The sequence below is a fragment of the Marmota flaviventris genome, chromosome 2 (assembly GCF_047511675.1).
Source record: "Marmota flaviventris isolate mMarFla1 chromosome 2, mMarFla1.hap1, whole genome shotgun sequence".
In the NCBI taxonomy this organism is placed as follows: Eukaryota; Metazoa; Chordata; class Mammalia; order Rodentia; family Sciuridae; genus Marmota; species Marmota flaviventris.
The window spans coordinates 81,651,675-81,679,073 of record NC_092499.1 but is presented as its reverse complement, the minus strand read 5'-3'; the positions used below and the strand labels follow the sequence as shown (position 1 = coordinate 81,679,073).

At 35.6% G+C, this 27,399-nt stretch overlaps 2 protein-coding genes across 2 annotated transcripts; both read left to right on the top strand.

The window, feature by feature from the left end:
* Nucleotides 1-232: 232 nt before the first annotated feature.
* Nucleotides 233-1,168, top strand: LOC114084775 (olfactory receptor 4F21-like). The gene has a single exon (XM_027925795.2). It carries the CDS (start codon nt 233-235, stop codon nt 1,166-1,168), a length of 936 nt encoding a protein of 311 aa, XP_027781596.2.
* Nucleotides 1,169-23,366: 22,198 nt separating this feature from the next.
* Nucleotides 23,367-24,302, top strand: LOC114084776 (olfactory receptor 4F21-like). Its single transcript, XM_027925796.2, has one exon. It carries the CDS (start codon nt 23,367-23,369, stop codon nt 24,300-24,302), a length of 936 nt encoding a protein of 311 aa, XP_027781597.1.
* Nucleotides 24,303-27,399: the final 3,097 nt, after the last annotated feature.

Below are 27,399 nucleotides of genomic sequence, written 5' to 3'. Positions count from 1 at the left end.
CATCTGTGTTCATCTGATATATATGAAGCTCTTTCATTTGTTATATGGTATATTCCTATAAATTTTCTATTTCATTTGTTTTCTATCAGGTTCGATCATTTCTAACTCTCATTTCTATAAACCATAGAATAGACTAGCAGGACTTATGAGGAGCACACTTTATACCACTGAATCTGACTCTTCCTCACTTTTTATCCACAGATGTTTGGAAACAACTTTCCTGCCCAAGTCAATGGATGGAATGAATGATTCTGTGGTCTCTGAGTTTGTGTTGCTGGGACTCTCTGGTTCATGGGAAATTAAAGTTTTTCTCAAGCTGACATTCTCATTGCTGTACTTAGGGATCATACTGGGAAATCTCTTCATCGTCTTTTTGGTAATCACTGATTCTCACTTACATTCTCCTATGTACTTCCTGCTGGCCAACCTGTCCCTCAATGATGTGGGACTTTCCTCTACTACAGTTCCCAGGATGGTCACAGACCTGCTAAAGGAGAAGAAAGTAATTTCTTTCCAAAGCTGTATGGCACAGGTATGCTTTGTCCACATCATGGGAGGAATAGAAATGGTGCTGCTCATAGCCATGGCATTTGACAGGTATGCAGCCATCTGTAAGCCTCTCCACTACTTGAGCATTATGAGCCCGAAAAAATGCATTTTATTTGTAGTCATTAGCTGGGTAACTGGAACGATCCATTCTATTTCTCAATTTTCTCTGATTGTAAACTTGCCTTTTTGTGGTCCTAATACCATAGACAGCTTTTACTGTGACTTCCCCAGGGTCATACAACTTGCATGCTCAGATTCAGCCATGTTTGAGTTTCTTGGAACTGCCAACAGTGGATTCATGAGCCTGATCACCTTCTTGCTGCTCCTCCTTTCCTATGTCTTCATTTTGGTCACTGTCTGGAAAAGTTCCTCTGGGGACTTGTCCAAGGCTCTTGGCACATTGTCAGCTCACATCACTGTGGTGGTTCTCTATTTCACTCCGTGTATATTTATCTATATGTGGCCTTTCCCAGAATCATCAGTTGATAAATACATGTTTATAGTTGACTTTGCTATCACCCCTGCCTTGAATCCTATCATATATACATTAAGAAACAAAGATATAAAATTAGCAACTGAAAGACTGATTAATCAGCATCATTCTGACAGATTCTCCTGACTAGTCCGTTGTTGAGAGCTCAGGAACTCATTTTACCTGTGTGATGGACTCCTCTCCTTAGGCATCTGGTACTTAATGTGCTCAAATGATATTGGCATGTACCTTGCTGACCTGCTCCTATCTATAGTAGGATTATGCCTACTCCTCCTCTACAGAATTTACTCCCTGCTTTCTGCTAACATCAGAAATATGTCCAATGTAATATGGTTTTCTTTAGCAATGTGTATAAACAAGGTTGCATGATTTACCTTGTGATCACTTTACCATAAGAAAGTTATAATATCGTCTCCTCTATGTCCCATATTTTCTAAGTAACTGCAAACTTAAATTGTTTTATCTCTCTCCTTTTTTTAAAAGAAAAATAATGTAGCCATCCTAACAATTGTAAAGTGTTTTTATTTTTTTATTATGGTTCTGAGTTACATTTCCTGAGCCATACAGTGTATATATTTGACCTAGATCATATAGTAATTACCAAGTTTCTTTGAATAGTTTATCATTTCTGTTTTAAAATTATAGCATGATTGCTGGGCACAGTGGAGCACATTGTAATCCCAGGTACTTGGGTTATTGAGATATGAGGATCCCAAGGAACAAGCCAGCCTGGGCAAATTAAGGAGACCCTATTTCAAACTATACCCATGAATTATTATCAAAAGTTAAATGAATGTATAATGTGTAAATATGCAAATAAAGGAAATTAAAAATTCAGCATGTAAAAACGACATAATTGTGACAACATTGATGACACTGGAGGTCATTATGCTATAGGAAATAAACCTGAATTAGAAAGAAAACTGATGTATGATTTTTTTATGTGTAAATCTTACCAAAAAAGTTCAACATAAGGCTGGGTATATAGTTCAGTTGATAGAGTTTTTGCCATGCATGCACAAGGCCCTAGGTTCAATCCCCAGCACCCTCCCCCACAAAAATTCAACATATGGGAACAGAGGAGAAATGGGATTGCCAAAATAGAGTTGAAAAGGAAATAGGTACAATTAGGTCAAATTTTTAAAAGTAATGTTAGAATTAATAAATCAACAAAAGCCACGAACAACATAGTTTATAATTTGGTATTGTATGCTGAAAATTTGCTGGGAATATTTAAATGCTCCCAACACGCAAACACACACGCATAAACACCCACGGAGTTTTTATGTGCAATGATGGATAATAATAATTAGTTTGAACATAGAAAACATTTTGCTACCAATACGGATATCAAAATATCATGCTGACAACCTTATGTAGATACAATCAGAGTGAATTTCAAAACTAAAACAAAAAGGCAAAAATAATAGGAAAAAAGATCAGAGTTCTGGTTGCCTGAGTTGGGATGTGGGGCTTGGTTAACAATGACGTACCTCAGGAATATCTGAGATTTAATGGGACTATTGTATATTTGTTTTTTTAATGTATTTAAAAATTTGTTCTAATTAGTTATACATGGTAGTAGAAAGCTTTTTGACATGTCATACATGAATGGAATATAACTTCTCATTCTTCTGGTTGTACATGATGTAGAATCATACTGGTCATGTTATAATATATGTACATATGGTAGTAATGTCTGATTCATTTTACTATATTTTTTACCCCCATATCCCTCCCTTCCCTTCACTCTCTTCTGCCTGATACAAAGTACATCTATTCTTCCATAGCAACCCCCCTTCCCATTGTGAATTAGCATGCACATATCAGACAAAACATTCAGCTTTTGGTTCTTTGGGATTGGCTTATTTTGCTTAGCATGATATTCTCTACCTTCATCCATTTACCTGAAAATGCCATAATTTTATTCTTGTTTAAGGCTGAGTGATATTCCATGTGTATATATACCACATTTTCTTTATCCATTCATCTGTTGAAGGTCATCTGTGTTAGGTCCATTATTGAACTATTGTGAATTGAGCTGCTATAAACATTGTTGTGGGTGTGTCACTGTAGTATGCTGATTTTAAGTCCTTTGGGTATAAAGTAAGTAGTGGGATACCTGTGTCGAATGGTGGTTCTATTCCAAGTTTTCTGAGGTATCTCCATCTCTATGGCCATAGCACCCTGAACGCGCCTGATCTTGCCTGAGGCATCTCCATACTTCTTTCCACAGTGGTTGCACCAATTTGCAGGCCCAACAACAGTGTCTGAGTGTACATTTTCCCACACATTCTTGCCAACACTTATTGTTCCTTGTATTCTTGATAACTGCATTTTACTGGAAAGAGAAGAATCTTAGAGATGTTGGATTTGCATTATTGTAATTGCTAAAGATATTGTACATTTTTCATATTTTTTATTTTATTTAGAGACAGGGTCGCACTGAGTTGCTTTGAGTTGCTTAGTACCTCACTTTCACTTTCATATATTTCTTGATCCATTACATTTCTTCTTCTGTGAAGTGTCTGCTCAGTTTCTTAGCGCATTTATTGATGGGGTTATTTGATTTTTTGGTGTTAAGATTTTTTGAGTTCTTTATATGTCCTGGAGATTAATGCTGTATCTGAGGTGCCTGTGGTAAATATTTTCTCTCATCCTGTAAGCTCTCTCTTCATGTTATTGAATGGTTCCTTTGCTGAGAAGAAGCTGTTTAATTTGAATACATCCCATTTATTGATTCTTGATTTTGTTTCTTGTGCTTAAAGAGTCTTGTTAAGGAGGTCAGATTCTAAGCCAACATGATGAAGATTTGGGCCTGCTTTTTCTTCTATTAGGCACAGTGTCTCTGTTCTAGTGCTTAAGCCTTTGATCCACGTTGAGTTGAATTTTTGTGTAGGGCGAGAGATAGGGGCTTAATTTCATTTTGCTGTATATGGATTTTCAGTTTTCACAGCACCAGTTGTTGAAGAGGCTCTTTTCTCCTCTGAATGTTTTTGGCACCTTTGTCTAGTATGAGAAACTGTATTTATGTGGGTTTGTTTCTGTGTATTATATTCTGTACCAGGAATCTACATGTCTGTTTTGGTGCTAATACTATGCTGTTTTCATTACTCTGGCCTGTAGATCAGTTTAATTTTTTTCTTGTGGGGGTGTACCAGAGGAATTGTGTACCAGAAATTGAACTCAGGGGCACTCAGGGGCACCGAGCAAATCCCCAGTCCTATTTTGTGTTTTATTTAGAGACAGGGTCTCACTGAGTTGCTTAGCATTTCACTTTCACTGAGGATGGCTGGCTTTGATCTCATGAGCCTCCTGCCTCAGCTTCCAGAGCCACTGTTATTACAGGCATGTACCACCACTATCATCTGTAGTATAGTTTAATGTCTGGTATTGTGATGCTAACTGCTTCACTCTTCTTACTAAGGATTGCATTGGCTCTTTTGGGTCTTGTTTTTCCAAATGAATTTAATGACTACCTTTTCTAGCTCTCTGAAGAATATCATTGGTATTTTAATTGGAATCACATTGAGTCTATATAGCGCTTTGGTTAGTAAGGCCATTTTGATAGTATTAATTCTGCCTATTTAAGAGCATGGGAGATCATTTTATCTTCTAAGGTCTTGTTCAATTTCTTGTTGTAGTGTTCAGTAATTTTTACTGTATAAGTCTTTCACCTGTTTTCTTAGATCAACTTAAAGTTATTTATGTATTTATTTATTTATTTTGAGGCTATTGTGAATAAGGTGGTTTTTCTCATTTCTCTTTCAATGGATTCATCACTGATGTATAGAAATGTGTTTGACTGATGGTATTGATCTTATGTCTTACTACTTTGCTGAATTCATTTATTAGTTCTAGAATTTTTTGGTGGACTTGTTTGGATCTTCTAAATTTTACAATCATGTCATCAGCAAATAGTGATAGTTTTTGTTCCTTATTCATATCCCTTTATTTTTTTTTCTTTTGTCTAATTTCTTTGGCTAGAGTTTCAAGGATAATGTTGAATAAAAGTGGTGAAAGATGGTATGCTTGTCTTGTTCTGGTTTTTCGAGTGAATGGCTTCAATTTTTCTCCATTTAGAATTATTGTGGTCTTGGTTTTAGCATATATAGCTTTTACAATGCTGAGGTATGATCTTAGTTTGCCTACTTTTTTCTAGTATTTTGAACATGAAGGGGTGCTGTATTTTGTCAAATACCTTTTCTGCACCTTTTGGGGTAATCATAATTCTTTTTATTTATGTCTGTTGACATGATGGATTATGTTTTTGATTTCTGTATGTAGAAACAACCTTACATTTCTAGAATGAAGCCCCCTTGATTGTGATGCACTATCTCTTTAATATGTTTTTGTATGTGATTTGCCAGAGTTTATTGAGAATTTTTGCATGTGTGTTCATCAGGATATGGGCCATAGTTTTCTTTCCTTAAATTGTCTTTGTCTGGTTTTGGTGTCAGGGTGATAGCAGTCTCATGGAAGGAGTTCCAAATGGTTCCCACCTTTTATTTATATATATATAGACTGGAAGGGAGACTGGAAGCTAAGGATCCCCAAGGGGGCATGAAAGCAAAAGTCTCTCCACATGAATGCATTGAGTAGTATCGGTGTTAGTTCTTCTTTGAAGGTAGAACTTGAGTGAGAATCTGTCTGGTCCTGGCCTTTTCTTGGTTGGTAGGCTTTTGATGGCATCATCCATTTAATTATTTAAAACTGATGCATTTAAATTGCACATACCCTTTTGCTTCAGATTGGGTGGTTCATGTGTCTATAGAAATTTGTTGATGTACTCAAGATTTTCTATTTTATTGGAGTATAAATATTCACAATAATTTTTTATTTTCTTCTGTATTTCAGTAGTGTACATTTGATATTTCTGTTTTATCACAAATTTTACTAATTTTTGAGTTTTCACTTTGTTTCTCTTAGTTAGCATGGCTAAGGGTTTATCAATTTTTTAAAAATTTTTTTCAGAGAGTCAATTTTTTGTTTTGTCAGTGTTTTAATTGTTTGTTTTGTTTCAAGTTCATTAATTTCAGATGTGATTTTAATTATTTCCTTTCTTCTACTGCTTTTGGTTTTGATTTGTTCTTCTTTTGTTAGGACTTTGATATGTAATATTAGGTCATTTATTCATTGACTTTCTATTGAATTCTAATGAATGAGATCAATACAGTGAACTTTCCTCTTAGCACTGCCTTTATAGTGTCCCAGAGATCTTGATATATTGTATTTGTATTCTTATTTACCTCTCAATATTTTTTTATTTCATCCATGACTTCTTCTATACATGAGACTGTTGTATATTTGAATGTGTGATGGTTTTCCAAATGTAAGTGTATAGTTGTAAACTTAAAACTTTTCATGTGATTTTCATGTAAATTATATCATCACTAAAATGAAAAGTATTAAACCATCAAATACAATACATTTACACACTGAAAATAATTGCTTTGTTGCATCACAAATGACATACTACTTCTTCAAGGTTTACAGAACCAATTTTCTTGAGGAGATGCTGCCTCTCAGAGCCCCTTCACTTCATAGCCATGGGACATGCACAAGCATGTAGCCTTGATTATGCTGTGAATGAGTCCACGGGTCTAGTGATTGAAGGAGGCAGTACCAGGAAAGTTCTCAATCATGACAACTTGGGAAAAAGCATTGATTCTTTAGGTTCTCTGACTGAGATGACTTTGGACCCTAGGACTCAACTAATAATAATGGATGGTAGAGCATCCATTATTTATGTCCAACCAATTTTCACCTGTTCATGTAAAAATCTGAGAAAATAAATGAAAGGAGTAAAGAAACAATAGGGAGAGAAGGATATAAGTAAAGAACGAGGAGGTTTCTGGGACAGAAAAAAATGCAAATGGGAGGTAATAATCACACATTTCACATGAAATTAACTGAAAATAAAGAATGCCAATGAGAAAACCAGGGAAGAAATCTCCACTGATGAACATGTGTTCAGTAGTCCCCCTTTCCAGGAAGAATGCGTTCCATAATCCACAGCAAGTGACTGAAACCAACAAACCCTCACATGAATGCTTTTTCCTGTACATACTCACCTACAAAAAGTTTAATTTACACAATGGGAGTAGAAAGAATAACTAATGAAAAGAACAATTGTCACAGTGCACTGTAGAATTGAGTTTGTACACTCTCCTCTCCCTTCAAAGTGTCCACTGTGCTGTACTCACCTTTCATTTAGACCAGAGTTTATAGTGGGTAACTGAGTCATGGAAAGTGAAATTGTAGATAAGTGAGGACAACAGCTTTCTGGGTCTTAGGAGAATTGTACTTTTAATGTTTTGGGGAATTTCTGTACTGGTTTTCATAGCTGTTGTACCATTTCTTGGGGCAACCAACAATGTACAATTTCTTCATATCCTGGACAGAATAATTTACCTTTTATTTAAACTTTTTTTATTATATTGTAACTTGGTCTAACTTGCACCCAGCATTGAAAGGGTGCACTATCACATGATGTCTTCAAATCAAGGGAGACTGGAAGCTATGGATCCCCAAGGGGGCATGAAAGCAAAAGTCTCTCCACACACCTGGCCTGATTTAAAATCAGCCCTGGAAGATTACCAGCTGGAGTCTACTCATCACATTGTTTATACACCATGGTGAGGTGCACACACTGTCACCAACATGGGTCACCTCAGAAAGAAAACTGGAGTTGGCTTGAGATTAAGGTAGAATGTCGGGTAAGCCTTGTCATTCAGTGAGGTTCTGGTGTCATGGGTGAAACCAGTATAGTAAGCAAATCTGTTTTTAAACTTCTACTGCATTTCATCCACTAATTTTAGAATGTTTTTTGGGTTTTGAGTGTTTTCCATAGTTGAATCTGCTCTTTAGATGATGTGCTACCTAGAACTATTACAGGTTTTTTTCTTCCTACTGATTCCTGAGGCTTCTGGACTTTTTACAGCAATTTCACAAAGTCACAAAATAAAAAGTCATTCTGTACTTTTATGAACTCCCAGGCTTGGGATGGTAGATTTTACAAGAGATTTAATTCACCCTAATATTTTATAATTATTTTTGGATTCTGTCTTTTCTATCACGTGCTCAAAGTGTAAAAAGCTGCATACAAAGATACATTATAATTAGTAGGATAAAGTATGGTCAAGCTCAAACAAGTGATGAAATTGAAATTATTTTAACATAAACATGTGTCCTCCCTAATTATTGGCAATTTAAATTTATTTGTATTTTATTATCTATCATAGAACAATGTCTTATTTCACAAATATTATTAATTCTTAGTCTTCTCAAAATTATAATTCCTATCTGAAGCTATGTCCAGCATGGAGTTTTTATTGGAGGTTTGGCATTAGACAGACTTCAATTTGTATTATACATTTGCCTTATTCTAACTGAATGTTAGGAAAAATCAAGTTTTCACATCTGCCAAATGGCAATAAATGTTGCTATTATTAAAATAGCGTTCTGAAAATGTGTCTAATAGAGAGCTGGCATATAATATCTGCAAATTGCTAGTTTTTAATTTTCCAGTTTATTGCCTAAAAATAGTAAGTGAAAAGTTATTGAAATTGAGATGGAAGAAGTTAAAGAGACAAAGTGAGAAAAGAATAAGGGAATAAGCAGGTGAGCTAGGAAAGGAGACATGGAAGGAAGAAGAAAAGGAGGGAGTCAGGGAGAGAAGAAAAAGGAAAAAAATGAAAAATGCACTTAGTGCTCTCTGACTTATAACTATAAATATTTCAGTGAAGACAAGTGAAATTATAAAGTTGAATCATTCAAAAACAAATGAGCTTGCAATTTTATTATATTCCATGAAGGACTACCACATAACTATTATTTCAACTAGTCTCTAAATGATATTTTTCTTACCACTGAGAGTCCAGAACCAGTCAATGTATGACAATGGTTGGAATTACTCAGGCCAAGGAATATGTGTTTTTGAAGAAATACACTTACAAGTGCTGGTGAGGATGTGGGGAAAAGGGTACACTTGTACATTGCTGTTGGGACTGCAAATTGGTGCAGCCAATGTGGAAAGCAGTATGGAGATTCCTTGGAAAGCTGGGAATGGAACCACCATTTGAACCAGCTATTCCCCTTCTCGGACTATTCCCCAAAGACCTAAAAAGAGCGTACTATAGGGATACAGCTACATGGATGTTCATAGCAGCACAATTCACAACAGCTAGACTGTGGAACCAACCTAGATGCCTTTCAATAGATGAATGGATAAAAAAATGTGGCATTTATACACAATGGAATATTACTAAGCACTAAAAAACAACAAAATCATGGCATTTGCAGGGAAATGGATGGCATTAGAACAGATTATGCTAAGTGAAGCATAAGTGAATCCCTGAAAAACAAATGCTGAATTTCTTCTTTGATATAAGGAGGGCAATTCAAAACAGAGCAGGGAAGAAGAGCATGAGAAGAAGATTACCATTAAACAGGGATGAGAGGTTGGAGGGAATGGGAGAGAGAAGGGGAATTGCATGGAAATGGAAGGAGACCCTCATTGTTATACAAAATTACATATAAGAGGATGTGAGGGGGAAGGGGGAAAAAACAAGAGAGAGAAATGAATTACAGTAGATGGGGTAGAGAGAGATGATGGGAGGGTAGGGTAGTGGAGGGGGTTAGGAACGGGATAGGAAAGGCAGCAAAGTACAACAGACACTAGTATGGCAGTATGTATAAACGTGGATGTGTAACCAATGTGATTCTGCCATCTGTACATGTGGTAAAAATGGGAGTTCATAACCCACTTGAATCAAATGTATGAAATATGATATGTCAAGAGCATTGTAATGTTTTGAACAACCAATTTAAAAATGTGTGAGGCTATACAGTATATAATAATATAAATGTGCATTCAGTGTATGGGGTCACTTTTGGTAGTTAAACCCCCTCTCTCAAATGACTTGATGAACAGTTTTTCCTCTATTTGCAGTAGACTTTGGATCAAATAATTATTTATCTACATATCCATTTAGTAATATATTTATGTGCAAGAAATGTATATTTTCATTTGAAATATGTAAAATAATTATTGCTCTGGATTCACTCTGAAGAAAAATATAAAGCCTAAGATATATTTTAGAGCTGGGCATTTAAAAACAAGTCTTTCTGGCAGAAGGGACAGATTCATTCAAGAATTGGAAAAACTGTTTAGGAGGAAGATGTTTTAATGTACATTTTTCACAATATTCATTTTTGATAACTGTATGTATTTTGCTTTTGATGAGTAAAGTTTTTGACCTTCCTTTCTTTATTTTTTTTCTTTATTCACATTTCACTTCAAATATCTCTGGTTTATTATTTGTAAATTATGACTTCCAAAGCTCTTTAAAAAGTGAGTGGAAAGGGTTACATTAAAAATTGATTAATTTGCATTCATAATCCACTTGGATCAAATGTATGAAATATGATATGTCAAGAGCTATGCAATGTTTTGAACAACTAATAATAAAAATTTAAAAAATAATAAAAAAATTAAAAAATAACCCACCTCCTCCAGCCACACCCCATCTGCCTACAGTCACCATTCATTTAATCTCTATCAGGGGATTAATTCACTAATAGGTTAAGGCTCTCACAACCCAAACCTTTCACCTCTAAACTTTCTTGCATTGTCTCACACATTAGCTTTTGGGGAATATCTAATATCTAAACCAAAACAGATTTATCAAAAATATGATGGGGTATTATTCTCTGTTGCATAATGTTAATCTTAAGTCATATAATAGAGCTGTAAAGGGGAGCCACTGACAAAATTGGCCCCATGAATCATGATCTTTAATGAACCCTGTTGGGGGAAAGGGAATTACCATTTTAACTATAAAAGTTCCATTTTCATGGAAGTTCAGGCTTCAGATTTCCTGTTTTTGCTCCACTTCCCCATAGGGAAGTCATAGAAAGAACACTTTAAAAAGAAAAAGGAAATACTACTTCAGCTCAAGAATGATCAAAAACCACTATTAATCAGAATTCAGATGTTCTAAGCCAAGAACATGTTCTATTGGGTAATACTTGGGATACATTATAACCAGTAGTATGTCTGTCTAGAATTTTGTTTCTTTGCATTTTCTTTTTTCTTTTGAACATGTTATGTACTATATTTATACACAGTTCTTTTGTTGTTAGTAATTTAAACAGTTTACTGCGAATAATGGGGAAATTGCAAATCACTATACATTGTCATAGTAGCATTATTATTCATTAAATAATAGTTTTCATCTTAAAAAATTGATTAATTTGCATTTCTCTAATTGCTAGAGATAATGATCATTTTTTCATATATTTGTTGATTGATTGTATATTCTCTTCTGAGAAGTGTCTGTTCAGGTCCTTGTCCAATTTATTGATTGGGTTATTTGTTTTTGTGTGTGTATTTAGCTTTTTGAGTTTTTTATATTCCCTGGAGATTAATGCTCTATCTTATGTGTGAGGATAAAAATTTGCTCCCAAGATGTAGGGTCTCTATTCACCTCACAGATTATTTCTTTTGCTGAGAAGAATGTTTTTAGTTGGAATCCATCCCATTTATTGATTCTTGGTCTTAATTATTGTGCTATTAAAATATATAAAAAAATCTTTCTGATCTCTAGAAATTAGAGAAATGCAAATCTAAAGTATTCTAAGATTTCATCTCACTCCAGTCAGAATGGCAGCTATTATGAAGGCAAACAACAATAAGTGTTGGTTAGGATGTGGGAAAAAAGGTACACTCATACATTGCTGGTGGGACTGCAAATTGGTGCAGCCAATTTGGAAAGCAGTATGGAGATTCCTTGGAAAACTGGGAATGGAACCACCATTTGACCCAGCTATTCCTCTTCTCAGACTATACTCAAAAGACCTAAAAATGGCATACTACAGGGACACAGCCACATCAATGTTTATAGCAGCACAATTCACAATAGCTAGTCTATGGAGCCAACCTAGATGTCCTTCAATGGATGAATGGATAAAAAAAAATGTGGCATTTATACATAATGGAATATTACTCTTCAATAAAAGAGAATAAAATCATGACATTTGCAGGGAAATGGATGGCATTAGAGCAGAATATGCTAAATGAATTTAGCCAATCCCCAAAATACAAATGCTGAATGTCTTCTCTGATATAAAGGAGGAGCCTCAAAATGGGGTAGGGAGGAAGAGCATGAGAAGAAAATTACCTCTAGATAGGGGAGAGAGGTGGGAGGGAAAAGGAGGGAGAAGGGGAATATGGAAGGAGACCCCCTTCGTTATACAGAATACAGATATGACAATGTGAGGGGAGAAAAAAATAATTGTGTCATATTAGATTGGGTAGAGAGAAGTGATGGGAGGGGAGGGGAGGGGAAGGGGGGAATGGAAGTACAGCAGAATAAAATAGACATTATTATTGCTGTGGGTATATACGTGACTGCATGACTAATGTAATTCTGCATCCTGTACACTCAGAAAAATGAGAAATTATATCCCATCTGATTCAACTGTATATGTCAAGATCATTGTACTGTCATGTGTAACTAATTGAAACAAATTTAAAAAAGAAAGAAATATGCAGATTCCTTGGAATACTGTAAATGGAATCACCATTTTACCCAACTATCTTTCTCCTTGGTGTATACCCAAAGGAATTAAAAACAGCATTATGACAGGGACACAGGCACATCAATGTTTATAGCAGCACAATTCACAATACCTAAAAGTGTGTAACCAATCTAGATGCCCTTCAGTAGATTGTAATTGTAATGCATTCTGCTGACATTTATTTTAAAATCAATAAAATAACAATGAAAGATTTATTAAAACCTCACTATAAATATTAGAAAGTTCTTATAAATAATATTATGTATATTTCCCCAAAAGATGACAACCATAATGATGTGCAGGAATCAGAGTGAAAACAGATGGAAAATAGACCAAATGGTATTTTAGAGGCAAAGGGATATTAGCAAGTAGAGTTGGGGCTCTGTTTAAACAAAACCAAGAGTAGGAGCTCCAAGAAAAACTCAGTAAAGTCTTCAACTGGCATTAACCCATACTACAGCAGGAAGGGAAGAGCTAGCACTGTGCTTCCCCTCAGGAAATTAATATCCTTTGACCCCCACCTTAAGATACCCCTTGCTTCAAGGAATGCAGCTGCAGACAGCATCCAGTTGTTGCCATTGCAGTTTTTCCAGCAGCACTCACATGGACATCACTGTTCAATCTCCAATCCAGTGATTGATAAAAATGAGTGTGCCAGAGCCTGGGAATTTCCACCCAATTCAGAATTTCTCTAAGTTCCAGTCTTTGCCCAGGAGCTCCCATCAACCTGGTTAAGACCTCCCTAGAGCTGCCCTGCAGTCTGAGGCTATTCCATGCAATTCGCCTTCCTTTCCCCTGTTCTTGTAAAGAAGTACTTCATATATTTTTTCAGTGTTGATTTTTGTTTATATATTTATTTAAAAATTAAATGTGTAATACAAAAATGCACACATTAATGGGGAAACATGATGTTTCGATACATGTAATACATTGTGTAATACTGAAAACAGGGTATACACAACCATCTCCTCAAACATTTTTGTGTGATGAGAACTCAAGATCTTTTCTCCATTTTAAAATATACAGTAACTGTCATGTATATCTAAAAAGAAAAAATAAAATAAAAATATATATGGAATACATTATTATCATTTTCTAGTCACCCCACTGTACAACTTGGTACCCACTGATCAACGTCTTCCCAGTCTTCCTTCGTCTACTCTTCCAGCATATGGGAACCACCATGCTGGTTACAACTTCCATGGTTCAACATTTTTAGATTCTACAGGGGAGTTGTCCTTGTCTTACTTGCCTGGCTTAATTGATTTAGCATAATGAAGACTTAGCTAATCCATGTTATTTCAAATGACAGGATTTCTATCTTTTTATGGCTAAATAATATTCCATTGTGAATGTGTACCAATCTTTTTTTTCCATTCATCTGCTGGTGGACACTTTGGTGGTTTCCACATCTTTGCTATTTTAAATAGTGCTACAATAAACATGGGAGTATAGACATTTCTTCTACATGTTGAATTCTTTTTTTTTGATCAATACCCAATAGTGGAATTGTTGTATCATATATGGTAGTTCTATTTTTAATTTTCTGAGGAACCTCCATACCATTTCCCACAATGGCTGTACTAATGTGCATTTCCACAAACATTGTACCAAAATTTTCCTCTTCTGCACTTTCTTGCCATCATTTACACTTTGCCTCTTTGATGAAAGGCATTGTCAGTAGAGAGATGCTGGCATTTTGTTATGGAGGTCTTCTCTGCCTGCTCCTGTTCCCGTTTCATGTGATTTTTGCCTATAGTCTTTCTCCCTTTACAGGTATTTCTCTATTTTTTTTAAATTTTTTATTAGTTGCTCAAAACATTACAATGATCTTGACATATCATACATTTGATTCAAATGCGGTATGAATTCTTATTTTTCCACATGTACAGATTGTAGTATCACATTGGTTTATACATACAGCCATATTAGTGTCTATTGTATTCTGCTACCCTTCCTATTCCCCCCTCCCCTTCCCTCCCATCACCTCTCTCTACCCAATCTACTGTGACACATTTCTCTCTCTTTCTTTTTTCTTCCCCCTCACACCATCTTATATGTAATTTTGCATAACAATGAGGGTCTCTTTCCATCTTCCATGCAATTACCATTCTCTCTCCCATTCCCTCCCACCTCTCGTCCCTATTTAATGGTAATCTTCTTCTCATGCTCTTCTTCCCTGCTCTGTTTTGAGTTGCCCTCCTATATCAAATAAGAAATTCAGCATTTGTTTTTTAGGGATTCACTTATGCTTCACTTCTGCTCTAATGCCATCCATTTCCCTGCAAATGCCATGGTTTTGTTGTTTTTTAGTGCTTAGTAATATTCCATTGGGTATAATTGCCACATTTTTTATCCATTCATCTATTGAAGGGCATCTGGGTTGGTTCCACAGTCTAGCTATTGTGAATTGTGCTGCTATGAACATTGATGTAGCTGTGTCCCTGTAGTATGCTCTTTTAAGGTCTTTTGGGTATAGTTCGAGAAGAGGAATAGCAGGTTCAAATGGCGGTTCCATTCCCAGCTTTCCAAGGAATCTCCATACTGCTTTCCAAATTGGCTGCACCAATTTGCAGTCCCACCAGCAATGTACAAGTGTACCCTTTTCCCCACATCCTTGCCAGCACTTATTGTTGTTTGACTTCATAGTGGCTGACATTCTTTGGAGTGAGATGGTATCTTAGAGTAGTTTTGATTTCCATTTCTCTGATTGCTAGAGATGGTGAGCATTTTTTGTGTATTTGTTGATTGATTGTATATCCTCCTCTGAGAAGTGTCTGTTCAGGTCCTTGGCCCATTTGTTGATTGGGTTATTTGTTTTCTTATTGTTTAATTTTTTGAGTTCTTTGTATACTCTTGATATTAGGGCTCTATCTGAAATGTGAGGAGTAAAAATTTGTTCCCAGGATGTAGGCTCCCTATTTACCTCTCTTATTGTTTCTCTTGCTGAGAAAAAAAAACTTTTTAGTTTGAATACATCTTTACAGGTATTTCTAAAGGAAATCTAATTCTGTCAAGACTGCTGCTTCACAGTGTACCTGAAGTGACACTGATACATGGTTTGTGACAAAATAGTAACAGGAGTACCGGATGTTTAAATTTATGAAGAGTTGTATTAAAAAATTGCGTACTCAAGCTTCAGACACAAAACCACCTTTCCTACTCCATTATGATGATGACTCAGAAGAATGATGATATGCATCAATTAAGTCCTGGAGAAGCGGGAACTGCACCACCAAGTGCACAGAGAATGATGGGATGTAAGTTACACTTAATGGTTCTTTGAGGCATGGGGAGAACTGAAATGACAATATATCTATGAAGAAGATGATATTCACTAAGCTTGTATCAAAGGCTGTGGGAATATAATAAAATGTCTTTCTTCATTTACAAATAATTATTGAATTTTATTTAACATTAATATGGGAATACAAATATTCATATTTCTTAACTATTGGTAAAAGAAAACAGATTGCCTCTTCTGACTTTGATCAAGTTCTTATCAGAGGCCCTGTCCAGGGACCTTGCTTGGATCCCAGGTGGCCACATTTGCATACGAAGTGGGAAAAGATGGCACATTGGAAAATGGTGTTTGTGCCATTTGATCAAACTGTGGAGAAGCAGCTACATTTTTTTCTCTCCAGGTCTCACAAAAGCAGGTACCATTTATAGAAACGAAAACCAGGTTGCACACATGTGTAGATTAACTAGGCTTGTGAGTCTGTGGGTCAGACATAATTCCTTGGCATCTGTCTTAAGCAGGAGAAATTCAGACTTCTTGTTCTGGACTACAAGTTCAATTAATTCTCAGACTCTTCATACTCTTGTTGTTTTGTTATCAACTATTTTTTCTAGCTCATATGCTGGGAAATAACAAGTAAGTTTATCATAAAAGTTCTGTTCTCTTGGCTCAAAATGACTGAAACTCTGGAACCTAATGCCTCCAGAAAAAAATAAAATAAAATATCACCCTATATAAATATCTTTTCTTTATTTAAACATGAATAGAATATTATAGTTCATAGCAGTAAACTGAAGGGATCACAAACAACACTTGTACAAATACAAATCACAGAAAGCCTGCAAGGAAGCCCATTGTAATGCTTCAATAAGTTGTTTTGGAAGACTGTGTATACCCCCTTTAAGTATAATTAACCCAGGAATATACATTGCTTTTCATCCCCAACACTTTTTCTTAAAAAAGCCTTCGACATAGAATAATTTTAGTTATTAAACTACACATGAAAATGTTTAATATTCTCTTTATTGTAAACACTTCTGTTATCCTCAAATCCTACTTTGTTATTTCTCAAAACCATAAGAGGAATGAACAGGTAAGGGAACATAGTAGCATTAGCCTGATATTAATGTGAAACAGATATAATTAGGGATTTTGATAATTTTTAAAAATCTAGTAAACATTTAATGTCCATTTTTTTTAAAAAAAAGGTGTTTTCAGAGCCATTTAATTACTACTTATCACTAGGAATTGGTCAGTTTCCATTTTGCTCTATTCTGCAGCTAATGACATTTGACCCCTGGGGGAAATAATGTACAGGAAAGAACTATTTTCTCCAGAAAGCCAGCACCAAGGCAGATACTTGTTATTATTCCAGTCCTGATAATTGGCTTCATTCCTAAAAATAAGAGCTATTAATAGCTGTGTGTCTTGTGAGGTAATGATGACTTTAAAAGGAACAAACCTATCTGTGTTTCTCATACCTTGAAGTTGCTAGGGGAACTCTCTGCTGGCACAGGTAGGTGGGATGCTCATCCTTTAATCCCACAGCATCAGCTTGCATCATTATTCCCCACATTCACGTTTTTGTTCACCATCATTCATTTTTTCTGCCTGTCCCTGATTTTCTTTATTAGCTCACTTCATGAATTATTTTTACTCAAGTTATTTTCTATCATCTGGTCTTTAGGTTGAATTATGTAGTAAGATAGATTCAAAATATTCTTCAAAGCCATAATATTTTAAATGGTATGTGAAATAATTTAAGTATAAGCTATATCAATAGCTTAAATTGTAGATGGAATGCACTGACTCTTCCATTCCTTCTCTCTCTGAAGACAAGAACCATAAAAATTAAAAGCAATACATGTATCTTGGACAGTGCCTTCTTACTGATACAACATGAAAAGACATGCCCTTTCTATTTTTGCCACAGTGATTCAATCATTGTTCCCACTCTGAAAACTTCTAGGTTAAACATTAATATTTATATTTAATACAAATCAATATATTATGTTAATATAAATATTTCACATAGATATTCCTAAACGTTATCAAACTCCTCATTATAGAGAAAACTCATTTAGAAATTTCTGTGTGCCAAAATATTCCTTGATTTTTAATGTGGAAATTGTTCTATATAGCTATGCCTTTTCCCTTCATTAATTGTAATACATCTCATTTTAAATCAATAAATATGTCTTTTTAAAAGGAGCAAATGAAGTCATGGACAAAGAAACAGGCATAAAATTATTTAAATCCTACAACCCTTAGAAAATTTAATTACTCTTGAATATTTACTCATAGAAATCGCTATCCACTTCACTCCCATTAAAATTATAATATTCCCTTGATTTACTGGTATTCTTTCCATGCTCATTAAGGTATTGAAAGTAATTTGTAAAGCCTGTTTATAAGGAGAATCCATCCATTTACTTACCTAGTTGATCTCCTTTTAAGCAACTAGCTTCCACTCAAGATTAGAAGAATACTCATGATTAAGCAATGAAACTTTTGGGACTGCCCATACATTTTTCTGTTTGTCTGTTTATTTCCTTAAAGTTTATTCTATGACAAAGGACACAGCTAAGGGTAATGGCTATTACCACATCCCCCTCTGCAGTGAGCCCACACTTCACCTTCCCCTCAGGTGGACTGAGCAGGTCTGCCTCCCAGTCCTCAGCAGCCACAGGTGTGCTAGTCTGTTCAGGAAACAATTTAAAACTGGAATCCAGCTTCTGAATTTGGAGTTAACTTACAAAGGCTTCTTAACCTCAAGTGTTAAAAAAAATCTACACACATTTTATAAAAATTTCATACCTATGTTTTACCTTAAAGCCTTCTATACATCCTGATCTTATTTTAACATAAGACATGGGGTAATGCCTGTATATTTCTGTGTGTCTAATATTGACATGAATGATTAAATATGGAATACTATGGCTTTTAAATATACTTTATTTTGCTTTGTAATCATAATCCTTCTTTTCCATTTACTAAATTGCCTTATGTGCATCTAATTCTAGATTTTTAAAAAATATATTCTGTTCCACTAAGACTAATTTTATCATGATTTAATTATTGTAGTTTATGATATATTCTGATTTACCTTATAGAAAGCATTCAGTTCCTCCTCCTCCAACTCTCCTTTTCATAACTTCCCTTGTTTTGAAGTAGAATTTGGTTCATATTGCATTGTTCCGTTATATATCCACTGGATTATTTCAATGAGGACTGGTAGTTATATAATTTAGAGTCTTCTTACTTTTATTAACATGGTTTGAATTCCAAACTTATTTAATGTTTCAAATGTATCAGAAAACATATTTCAAAACAATGCATATTTTTCCATATTTCCTTTATGAAAAACACTTTTCATCATATTTTAGCAGTTTTTACCGAGTTTTTATGTTTAAATAATGTTATTAAATTTAATATTTCTTATATAATTTTCTTAAGATTTTGAAGCAGGGAGTTATGTGATTTGACAAGCAATAATTACAATTCTACTACCTTCTTACAATGGTATTACTTTATTTAAACTTCTGTTATAATTTGCAATATATTATTGAACCATAGTGCTAGCAGGCTTCCTTCCTTGATTTAATTTTGATGTTTTATCTTTAATCAGAAGCTGATAGTTTAAAATCCATTAGAAACCTCTTGAATGAACTATTTTTACAGTTCCTATTTTCATAAGTTTTTAAATAGAAATCAATTTTAAGTTGACTCTGTAATCCATTGTACATTCATCTCCTAACATCATTAAGGAATACTCTCTGAATCCAAGGATGCTTTCTTCACTCAACACTTTTGTGTGGTAATATGTGGAATTTCTCCTTGATAGACCCATCAAATGATTCTTCCCTTGATGGAACCAACAAAGGATATAAATTACAAAGTCACAGGAGTGTATTTGATCTTTACATGGATTTCTCTGGAAGAATAGCACACAATAGTGTGTACTTGGAGAAAAAGGAAAGCAAAGATATCATGCAATAAATTATCTTTTAGTTTTTATGATGAGAAAATATGAACAATTAAAGTAGAAAAAATAACAATGGATATTGAGATACTAAAGTTTATTTAAGAACTCTTTGAAGATAAAAAGTGTGCAACCAGAGGTGAAAAGTGAAGGAAGGACAACATTTACACACATATGCCTGTGTTGGATTTCTGGAAGAATGCTAATGACATTTATTAAGGCACTGGAGTAAATTAGATTTGATTAGAGTTGACGTGAAGACTGGAGCTGGATATGGGGTAGATAAGACCAGGAGTTCAGTTTTAGCCAGTTAACTTGAAGGTGTGGATGTGGATCTCCCATTTATTTTTACCACAAACAGTATTGGACTGATGATTCTGGAGTTCAAGAATAAAGTGAGACTTAGAAGTCAATATGTAGGTACTCATTTAAAAGAGTAACCCAGCATTGAATATTGAAAGAGACAGTTGCATCAAAAACTCTGATTCATGTCAAATATTAAAGATGAGCAGGGAATTTAAAAGTAAGATTTCATGTCACTCCGTAAGAATGGCAGTCATCAAGATATAAGCAACAGTATATGTTGGTGAGGATGTGGGGAAGAACAACACTCATACATAGCTGGTGGGGTTGCAAATTTGTGCAACTATTATGGATAGCAGTATGGATATACCTAAAAAAACTTGGAATGGAACTTCCATTCGACCCAGCTATGCCATTCCTCAGTTTGTACCCAAAGGACTTAAAATCAGCAAAATACAGGGACACAGCCACATTAATGTTTATAGCAGCTCAATTCACAAGAGTTAAGATATGAACCAAATTATGTGCCCTTCAATAGATGAATGGATAAGGAAAATGTAGTATATATTTACATGGCATATTATTTAGCCTTAACAAAATATGAAATTATGACATTGCATGTAAATAGATAGAGGTGGAGATTATCATGCTAAAGGAAATAAGTCCATCCCAGAGAAGCAAAGGCCGAATGTTTTCTCTGATATACAGATCCTAAATCAAAATGAAGGAGTTAAGGGCTAGAGAAAAATAGAGTACTTTGATTTAGGCAGAGAGGAGTGAAGGGAGGGAAGGTAGTGGAGTGTAGGAAAAAATAGTAAAATAAATTAGACATTATTACCCCATGTGCATATAACATTTCATGACCGTGTAACTCTACATCATGTACAACCAAAAGAATGAGAAGTTATACTCCATTTATATACAATTAATTATGCATAACTAATTAGAACGAATTAAAAAATTAAAACGCTAAAAAAAGATAGCAGGGGACAAATAATCAGTGTCTCATATAGACATGTTATCGAGAAGTGGAAATGTAAAGAACAATTAGGAGAGAACCATCATAGAAATATTAGTGTTACATTTACCTGAAATTATCAGAAAACTAGATTCATAGTGGAACAAACAAATTAGATTTTTTTTTTTTACATTACAAGATCTGGAGACACTGTTTTGGGATTTGGACAAGTGATACTATATGACTCTTTTGGTCCCAGGGGTCTTTCTAACTCTTTACTATTAATATAATTTATGTGTTTTAGAATTTAGTGGTTTTTTCACCCAAAATTAACAAGAAATACAGGAAAATATCCCTTCTCTACATGAATGTGTATTCTTTCATTTCAGGAAACCCTTCCAGAGGACATATTGGTTTTTTATTTCATCTAACAGTCTTGGGTCATAGGCCCCATATTAGACAAACCCAAGGTTGAGGAGAATGGAATTAGTACAATAGATTTATAAAAATAATACATTGTGATCTTGATCTGTAGTAGAAATATTTTGTCTAAAATTGAGAGATTTTGGCCCTGTACCTGAAAAAAAGAGAATTTCTATCAGCAAGAAGTTGGAGGGGAATGACCTTTTAGAAGTCAAGAAGCCAAAGCTAGGGAAAATTATAGCAAATAGGCCATGACAGAATATTTCAAATCCTTCAGGGATATCAAGCAAAATAAGATAGAAAAATCATGTTGCATAGGATATTAGGTATTTGAATTTCTTTCTTTAAAATAGAAATCTGTAGATCCAGAATATTTCAATTAAATGAAGGAAAAATGAAGATTAAATTGAATGTAAATTGGAGTGAAAAGGACACAATAGAAAGGGATTCGAAATTATAGGATGGATTTTGTCAAAGAACTACATTAATAGTTTAAGGAAAGTAAAGTGAAATGAAATTTAATTAATAGATGTTTGGAAAAGATATGTAATATATACTTGAAAGTGCTGGCCTTGAAAACAGATTACCATGGTTAGGTGCACGATCACCATCTGCTGAGTTCTTGATTCAAGTCCTGGTTCTGATACTTCATCTCTCTGAAACTCAGTTTTTTAACTTATTAAACAGGTCTAACAAAGTAGAGGAAATTTTGTGAAGTTTAAATCTGATAATGGGCCAAGTATAGTGTTTTGCATAGAAGACCATTTAATAAATTCTATCCATTGAAATTAACACAGTTTAATTACATTATTTTCCATCCTACTAGATATTCTGTCTTTGTAGGAAATAATGTTTTGTGTAAGTCCTTGTATTCATTTTGATGAGTCATGGGTTACATATTATGACTCATCTAATCTGTGCTACTGGCCTCCATGGTAAGTTGTTCAAATAAAAACAAAACATACACACGAGTAAGATGAATTAAACAGTTGTGGTTTAAAAATATTGAATAGTGGAGTAAGAAATTCAGCTAAATATAATTTTTTGAATTAGCACAAAAGCATTAATGTGAAAATAGCTGAAATTATTGGCACTTGAGATCATGAGATAACACTTATAAAGTAGTGGCAGAAAACCCATAGAAATCCTTCAGAGGGAGACAAATCAAAACAAAAAGCTTGCTCATGAAACAAAACGGAGAGTAACCCATCTGTGTTCATCTGATATACATGATACCTTTCACTTATTATATGGCATATTCCTATAATTTTTCTATTTCATTTTGTTTTCTATCAGGTTCAATGTGTGGGCTCTCTCTCATCCAGCAAGGAGGTCCATGGAACAAGGTAGAGGACAGTGTAGCTGTTGAGTTGCTAATTAAGACCTCCGGAGACCAAGCAGGAAGAAGTCTGATTTTATTGCACATTTGCCATGTATACATACTCAGACAGTAGCTAAGCATGTTACAGGGAGCCACCAATACAATTTCTGGCCAACTGTTCTTGCAGCGACCAATCAAGGAGCAAGCAGGTCATGGAGCAAGTGCAGGAACTGCAACATGAGGCCTCATACACAGGGCTGTGCCTACTGGGTAAGTGGTTTGACACTCACATGTCTAGTACATGGGAGCGTTTTGCCACTCAGATGCCCTTGACTTTTACCATGTACTTATTCCATGCACTTGTCCCCACCATTCAGTGATTTCTAACTCTCATATCTGTAACCCATAGCATAGATTAGCAGGACTAATGAGGAGTACATTTTATACCACTGGATCTGACTCTTCCTCATTTTTATCCACAGATATTTGGAAACAACTTTCCTGCCCAAGTCAATGGATGGACTGAATGATTCTGTGGTCTCTGAGTTTGTGTTGCTGGGACTCTCTGGTTCATGGGAAATTAAAGTTTTTCTCAAGCTGACTTTCTCATTGCTGTACTTAGGGATCATACTGGGAAATCTCTTCATCGTCTTTTTGGTAATCACCGATTCTCACTTACATTCTCCTATGTACTTCCTGCTGGCCAACCTGTCCCTCAATGATGTGGGACTGTCCTCCATAACAGTTCCCAAGATGGTCACAGACCTGTTAAAGGAGAAGAAAGTAATTTCTTTCCAAAGCTGTATGGCACAGGTATGCTTCATCCACATCATGGGAGGAACAGAAATGGTGCTGCTCATAGCCATGGCATTTGACAGGTATGCAGCCATCTGTAAGCCTCTCCACTACTTGAGCATTATGAGCCCGAAAAAATGCATTTTATTTGTAGTCATTAGCTGGGTAACTGGAACGATCCATTCTATTTCTCAATTTTCTCTGATTGTAAACTTGCCATTTTGTGGTCCTAATATCATAGACAGCTTTTACTGTGACTTCCCCAGGGTCATACAACTTGCATGCTCAGATTCAGCCATGTTTGAGTTTCTTGGAACTGCCAACAGTGGATTCATGAGCCTGATCACCTTCTTGCTGCTCCTCCTTTCCTATGTCTTCATTTTGGTCACTGTCTGGAAAAGTTCCTCTGGGGACTTGTCCAAGGCTCTTGGCACATTGTCAGCTCACATCACTGTGGTGGTTCTCTATTTCACTCCGTGTATATTTATCTATATGTGGCCTTTCCCAGAATCATCAGTTGATAAATACATGTTTATAGTTGACTTTACTGTCACCCCTGTCTTAAATCCTATCATATATACATTAAGAAACAAAGATGTAAAAACAGCAATAAAAAGACTGAAAAAGCGGCATCATTATGACAGATTATGCTGACCAAGTCTGTTGTTGAGAGCTCAGGAACTGTTTTCACCTACGTGATGGACCCCTGTAGAGAATCAGATGTGACTGTGTTACTATTATTGTCCTTGATGGAGTCTGCCTGCAAACGGGATATTCTGTCAAGGTACAGATAGGTAACAGCGGACATGCTTGAAAACAAGGTGTCTGCTGTCCTTGGGAGGACTTGCCTGCAAACGGGATGTTCTGCCAAGTGGGCTAGGAGGGCGCTGAGAAAAATTTTATTATCTGTTCTTAACAAGAGCAGAGCTCGGCATGCTCCAGGCCAAGAGTAGATTAGCCATGAGAAGCGGGTCACTTCTGATTAGAAAGTAAAACTTCTCTATGCTATGTTTCATTAGCTGAAAGACCTGATTATTGCTGTTGGAAGGCTGCCTTCTTTGTTCACAATACTATAAAAAGATTGCTTGTATACAATAAAGGACTTTTTTTTTCTGCCGCTGTTTTGCTTACTCTGCTTTTTCTTTCTTTTCTCATGTTGACCTGCAAGTGAATTACTGCAACAGACCCCTCCCCATAGGTATCTGGTATTTAATGTGCTTACTTGACAGAGGTCTGTACCTTGCCCATCTTCTCCTATCTATACTAGGACTATGCCTACTTCTCTACAGAATTTACTCCCTGCTTTCTGCTGACATCAGAAATAAATCCAATGTGTCATGAGTTTCTTTAGGAGGCAGAAATAATGTGTATAAACAATGTTGTATGATTTAACTTGTGATCATTTGTTCATCACTTCATCATAAGTCTGAATATAATGATATTCCCTCTGTTTCCCATTGAGTTTTCAAATAACTTCTAACTTAAACTGTTGAATATCAGGACACCTTACAATGAATGGTTATATATGTGGGACTAGTAGGTCTATTCAGTTACTTAGATCAATTCCCTCCTAATAAAACCTGAGACAAATTTTAAATGAGTGTAGTTTATTTGGAGACTAAATTTTGGACACATCATTGGGAAGTGGTATTGAGAAGGGAGGCATGCACATGTGGAAAAGCATACTGGGATACAATCCTCAATAGGCCCTTTAGGAGACTACATAGACCCTGTAGTTTAATATTTTTCCAAATGTAGAACAAGGTATTTGGAGTATTTCTTTACTTTTTAGGATGTATTACTTCTTGAGCATGTCCTATCTTTCTCACACAAAATGTTCAGTGCATTTTCAAAAGCCAGGACATGCGGTCAGACAGACTTTCTCTTGTTTAAAGTATAGAAACATTACTAATAAAATTAAACCACTTACTCTTAGTATTGTTTTTTTCTTACAAAATGTAAATTAAACCTGACTGTTCTCTTTATGTAACACTAACAAAAGAGTTAATCTGAAGACTTCTATCCTTTGAAGAACTTCTGTGATTCTCTGCTTTATACAAGTCCCACATAAACCAGCAGTTCAAGGTGTCTCTTCAGCCATGAACATGGTTCAGCAAATCTGTGGCCACCTATGGTTTTAGCTAGCATGGTGATATCTGACCTTCATCTCACATCAACACAAGTCATCTGATTGTGTAGATTCATTGTAGCTGATTCCCTTTGTGCCTTGCTTTTGCATTTGAGAAAAGTCACACTATCAGATGATGCTCTCAATTTAGGAAACAGAAGCTAAGAAGTTCCAAGCAGCTGCCCATATGTCCAGCTTACCTACTACACAGACCTCTAAAGTTTACCATCCCAGATGCTACTCTCTGCAGTACATATGTTCCACACGGACAATACATTCTCCATTCAAAACAAAATCATGTTGCTTATTTCATTGAGTAACAAATATATTTCTGGCCCTAGTGAGAATTTAGAATCAGTATTATCCATGGAAAAGTATATGATCACAACTAATGATATTACTGACATACATCTAAAACTGTGTCATAGATGAACTATTAATTTCCCTATATTCCTCACATTTAAAGAAAATTTCAGATTTTTATGTCATGTTTCTTGATATATCCATTTGGTGGATCTGGAAGTTCTATAACGTTTCAAGAACAATTCAAAATTTTCTCTCAAATAAATTTTGGGCCTCCTGGACTTTTATAGCAAAGCACTTTACAGAACCAAATCCCCCAACTTTCTTTTATACAGTTCCAGAGCTCATTGGGTATCAAGATTCACAACAGCCTATGCTGATATCATGATCCAGATTTCTCCTGAATTAAGAGGAGGCCAAATAAAGAGATATATAATGATAACTTAAGCCATTTACTCTAAAGAGTAAATGGTTGATATTGTTTGCAAATAGTTTATATCAAAAAGATCTTGATATAAACTATAAGGAGGGAAGTCTCTAGAATGATATGAAAATAAGTTATTGGCCACGGAAAGGAGAAAAGTCATGGGGGGTACAGAGTCATGATGGTACCTTAGCAGTTGGAGTCACAGCCCCTTAGATGTGTATACCAGTCATGCTGCCTTCCTGCTCTGTGACTTGCAAAAAGTTTCACTCCCAGAGATGCAACCTCCCCACAGTGAGGTCCATTCTATGGGGTTATTGTGAAAATTAGGTCAGAAAATATGTGTGGAAGCTTCTGGTATGTGAGCTACATTTAAAACTGACATATATCTAAAACTCTGTAGTAGATGACTGTCGCGACCCCTCGCCGGCAAGGGAAAACACGACACAGGATTCTTCTTTCAGCAGTTTATTCAGGCCTTGATTCAAGTATCATCTTCTAGCGACCGCACACGACACACCCAAGCACAGCTTAATAAAGCCCCCTGCATCCCAATCCCAAGCCGCCACGTGGATCTCTCTCATAGGGTGGTAAGGAATTGCGCGCCAACTCTCCATAAAAGGAGTTGTTTACCACAGGCCACAGTGGAAGCCGGCGCCATCTTCTAATGGCAATGGCTTACCACAGTTCCCCCTTCTATTTTAAATAACAATGCAGGCGAAAGTAGAGGTCCTATCCCACTGTGCAGAAGTGGCTGCAATGTATGGTTCAGTCCTAAGGAGGCGCCTTCCCCAGACCTGATCCCATATCAGCCAACGCCTTTTTTCGTAGAGCAGGGCGTGGATGTCAAACCTGCATGCAATAGGACATGCTTTCCTTGAGGTCCGTTGAGGGAA

Excerpts from the sequence above, each read along its gene's own strand:
- LOC114084776 (XM_027925796.2), top strand. The coding sequence starts at position 23,367 with ATGGATGGACTGAATGATTCTGTGGTCTCTGAGTTTGTGTTGCTGGGA.
- LOC114084775 (XM_027925795.2), top strand. The coding sequence starts at position 233 with ATGGATGGAATGAATGATTCTGTGGTCTCTGAGTTTGTGTTGCTGGGA.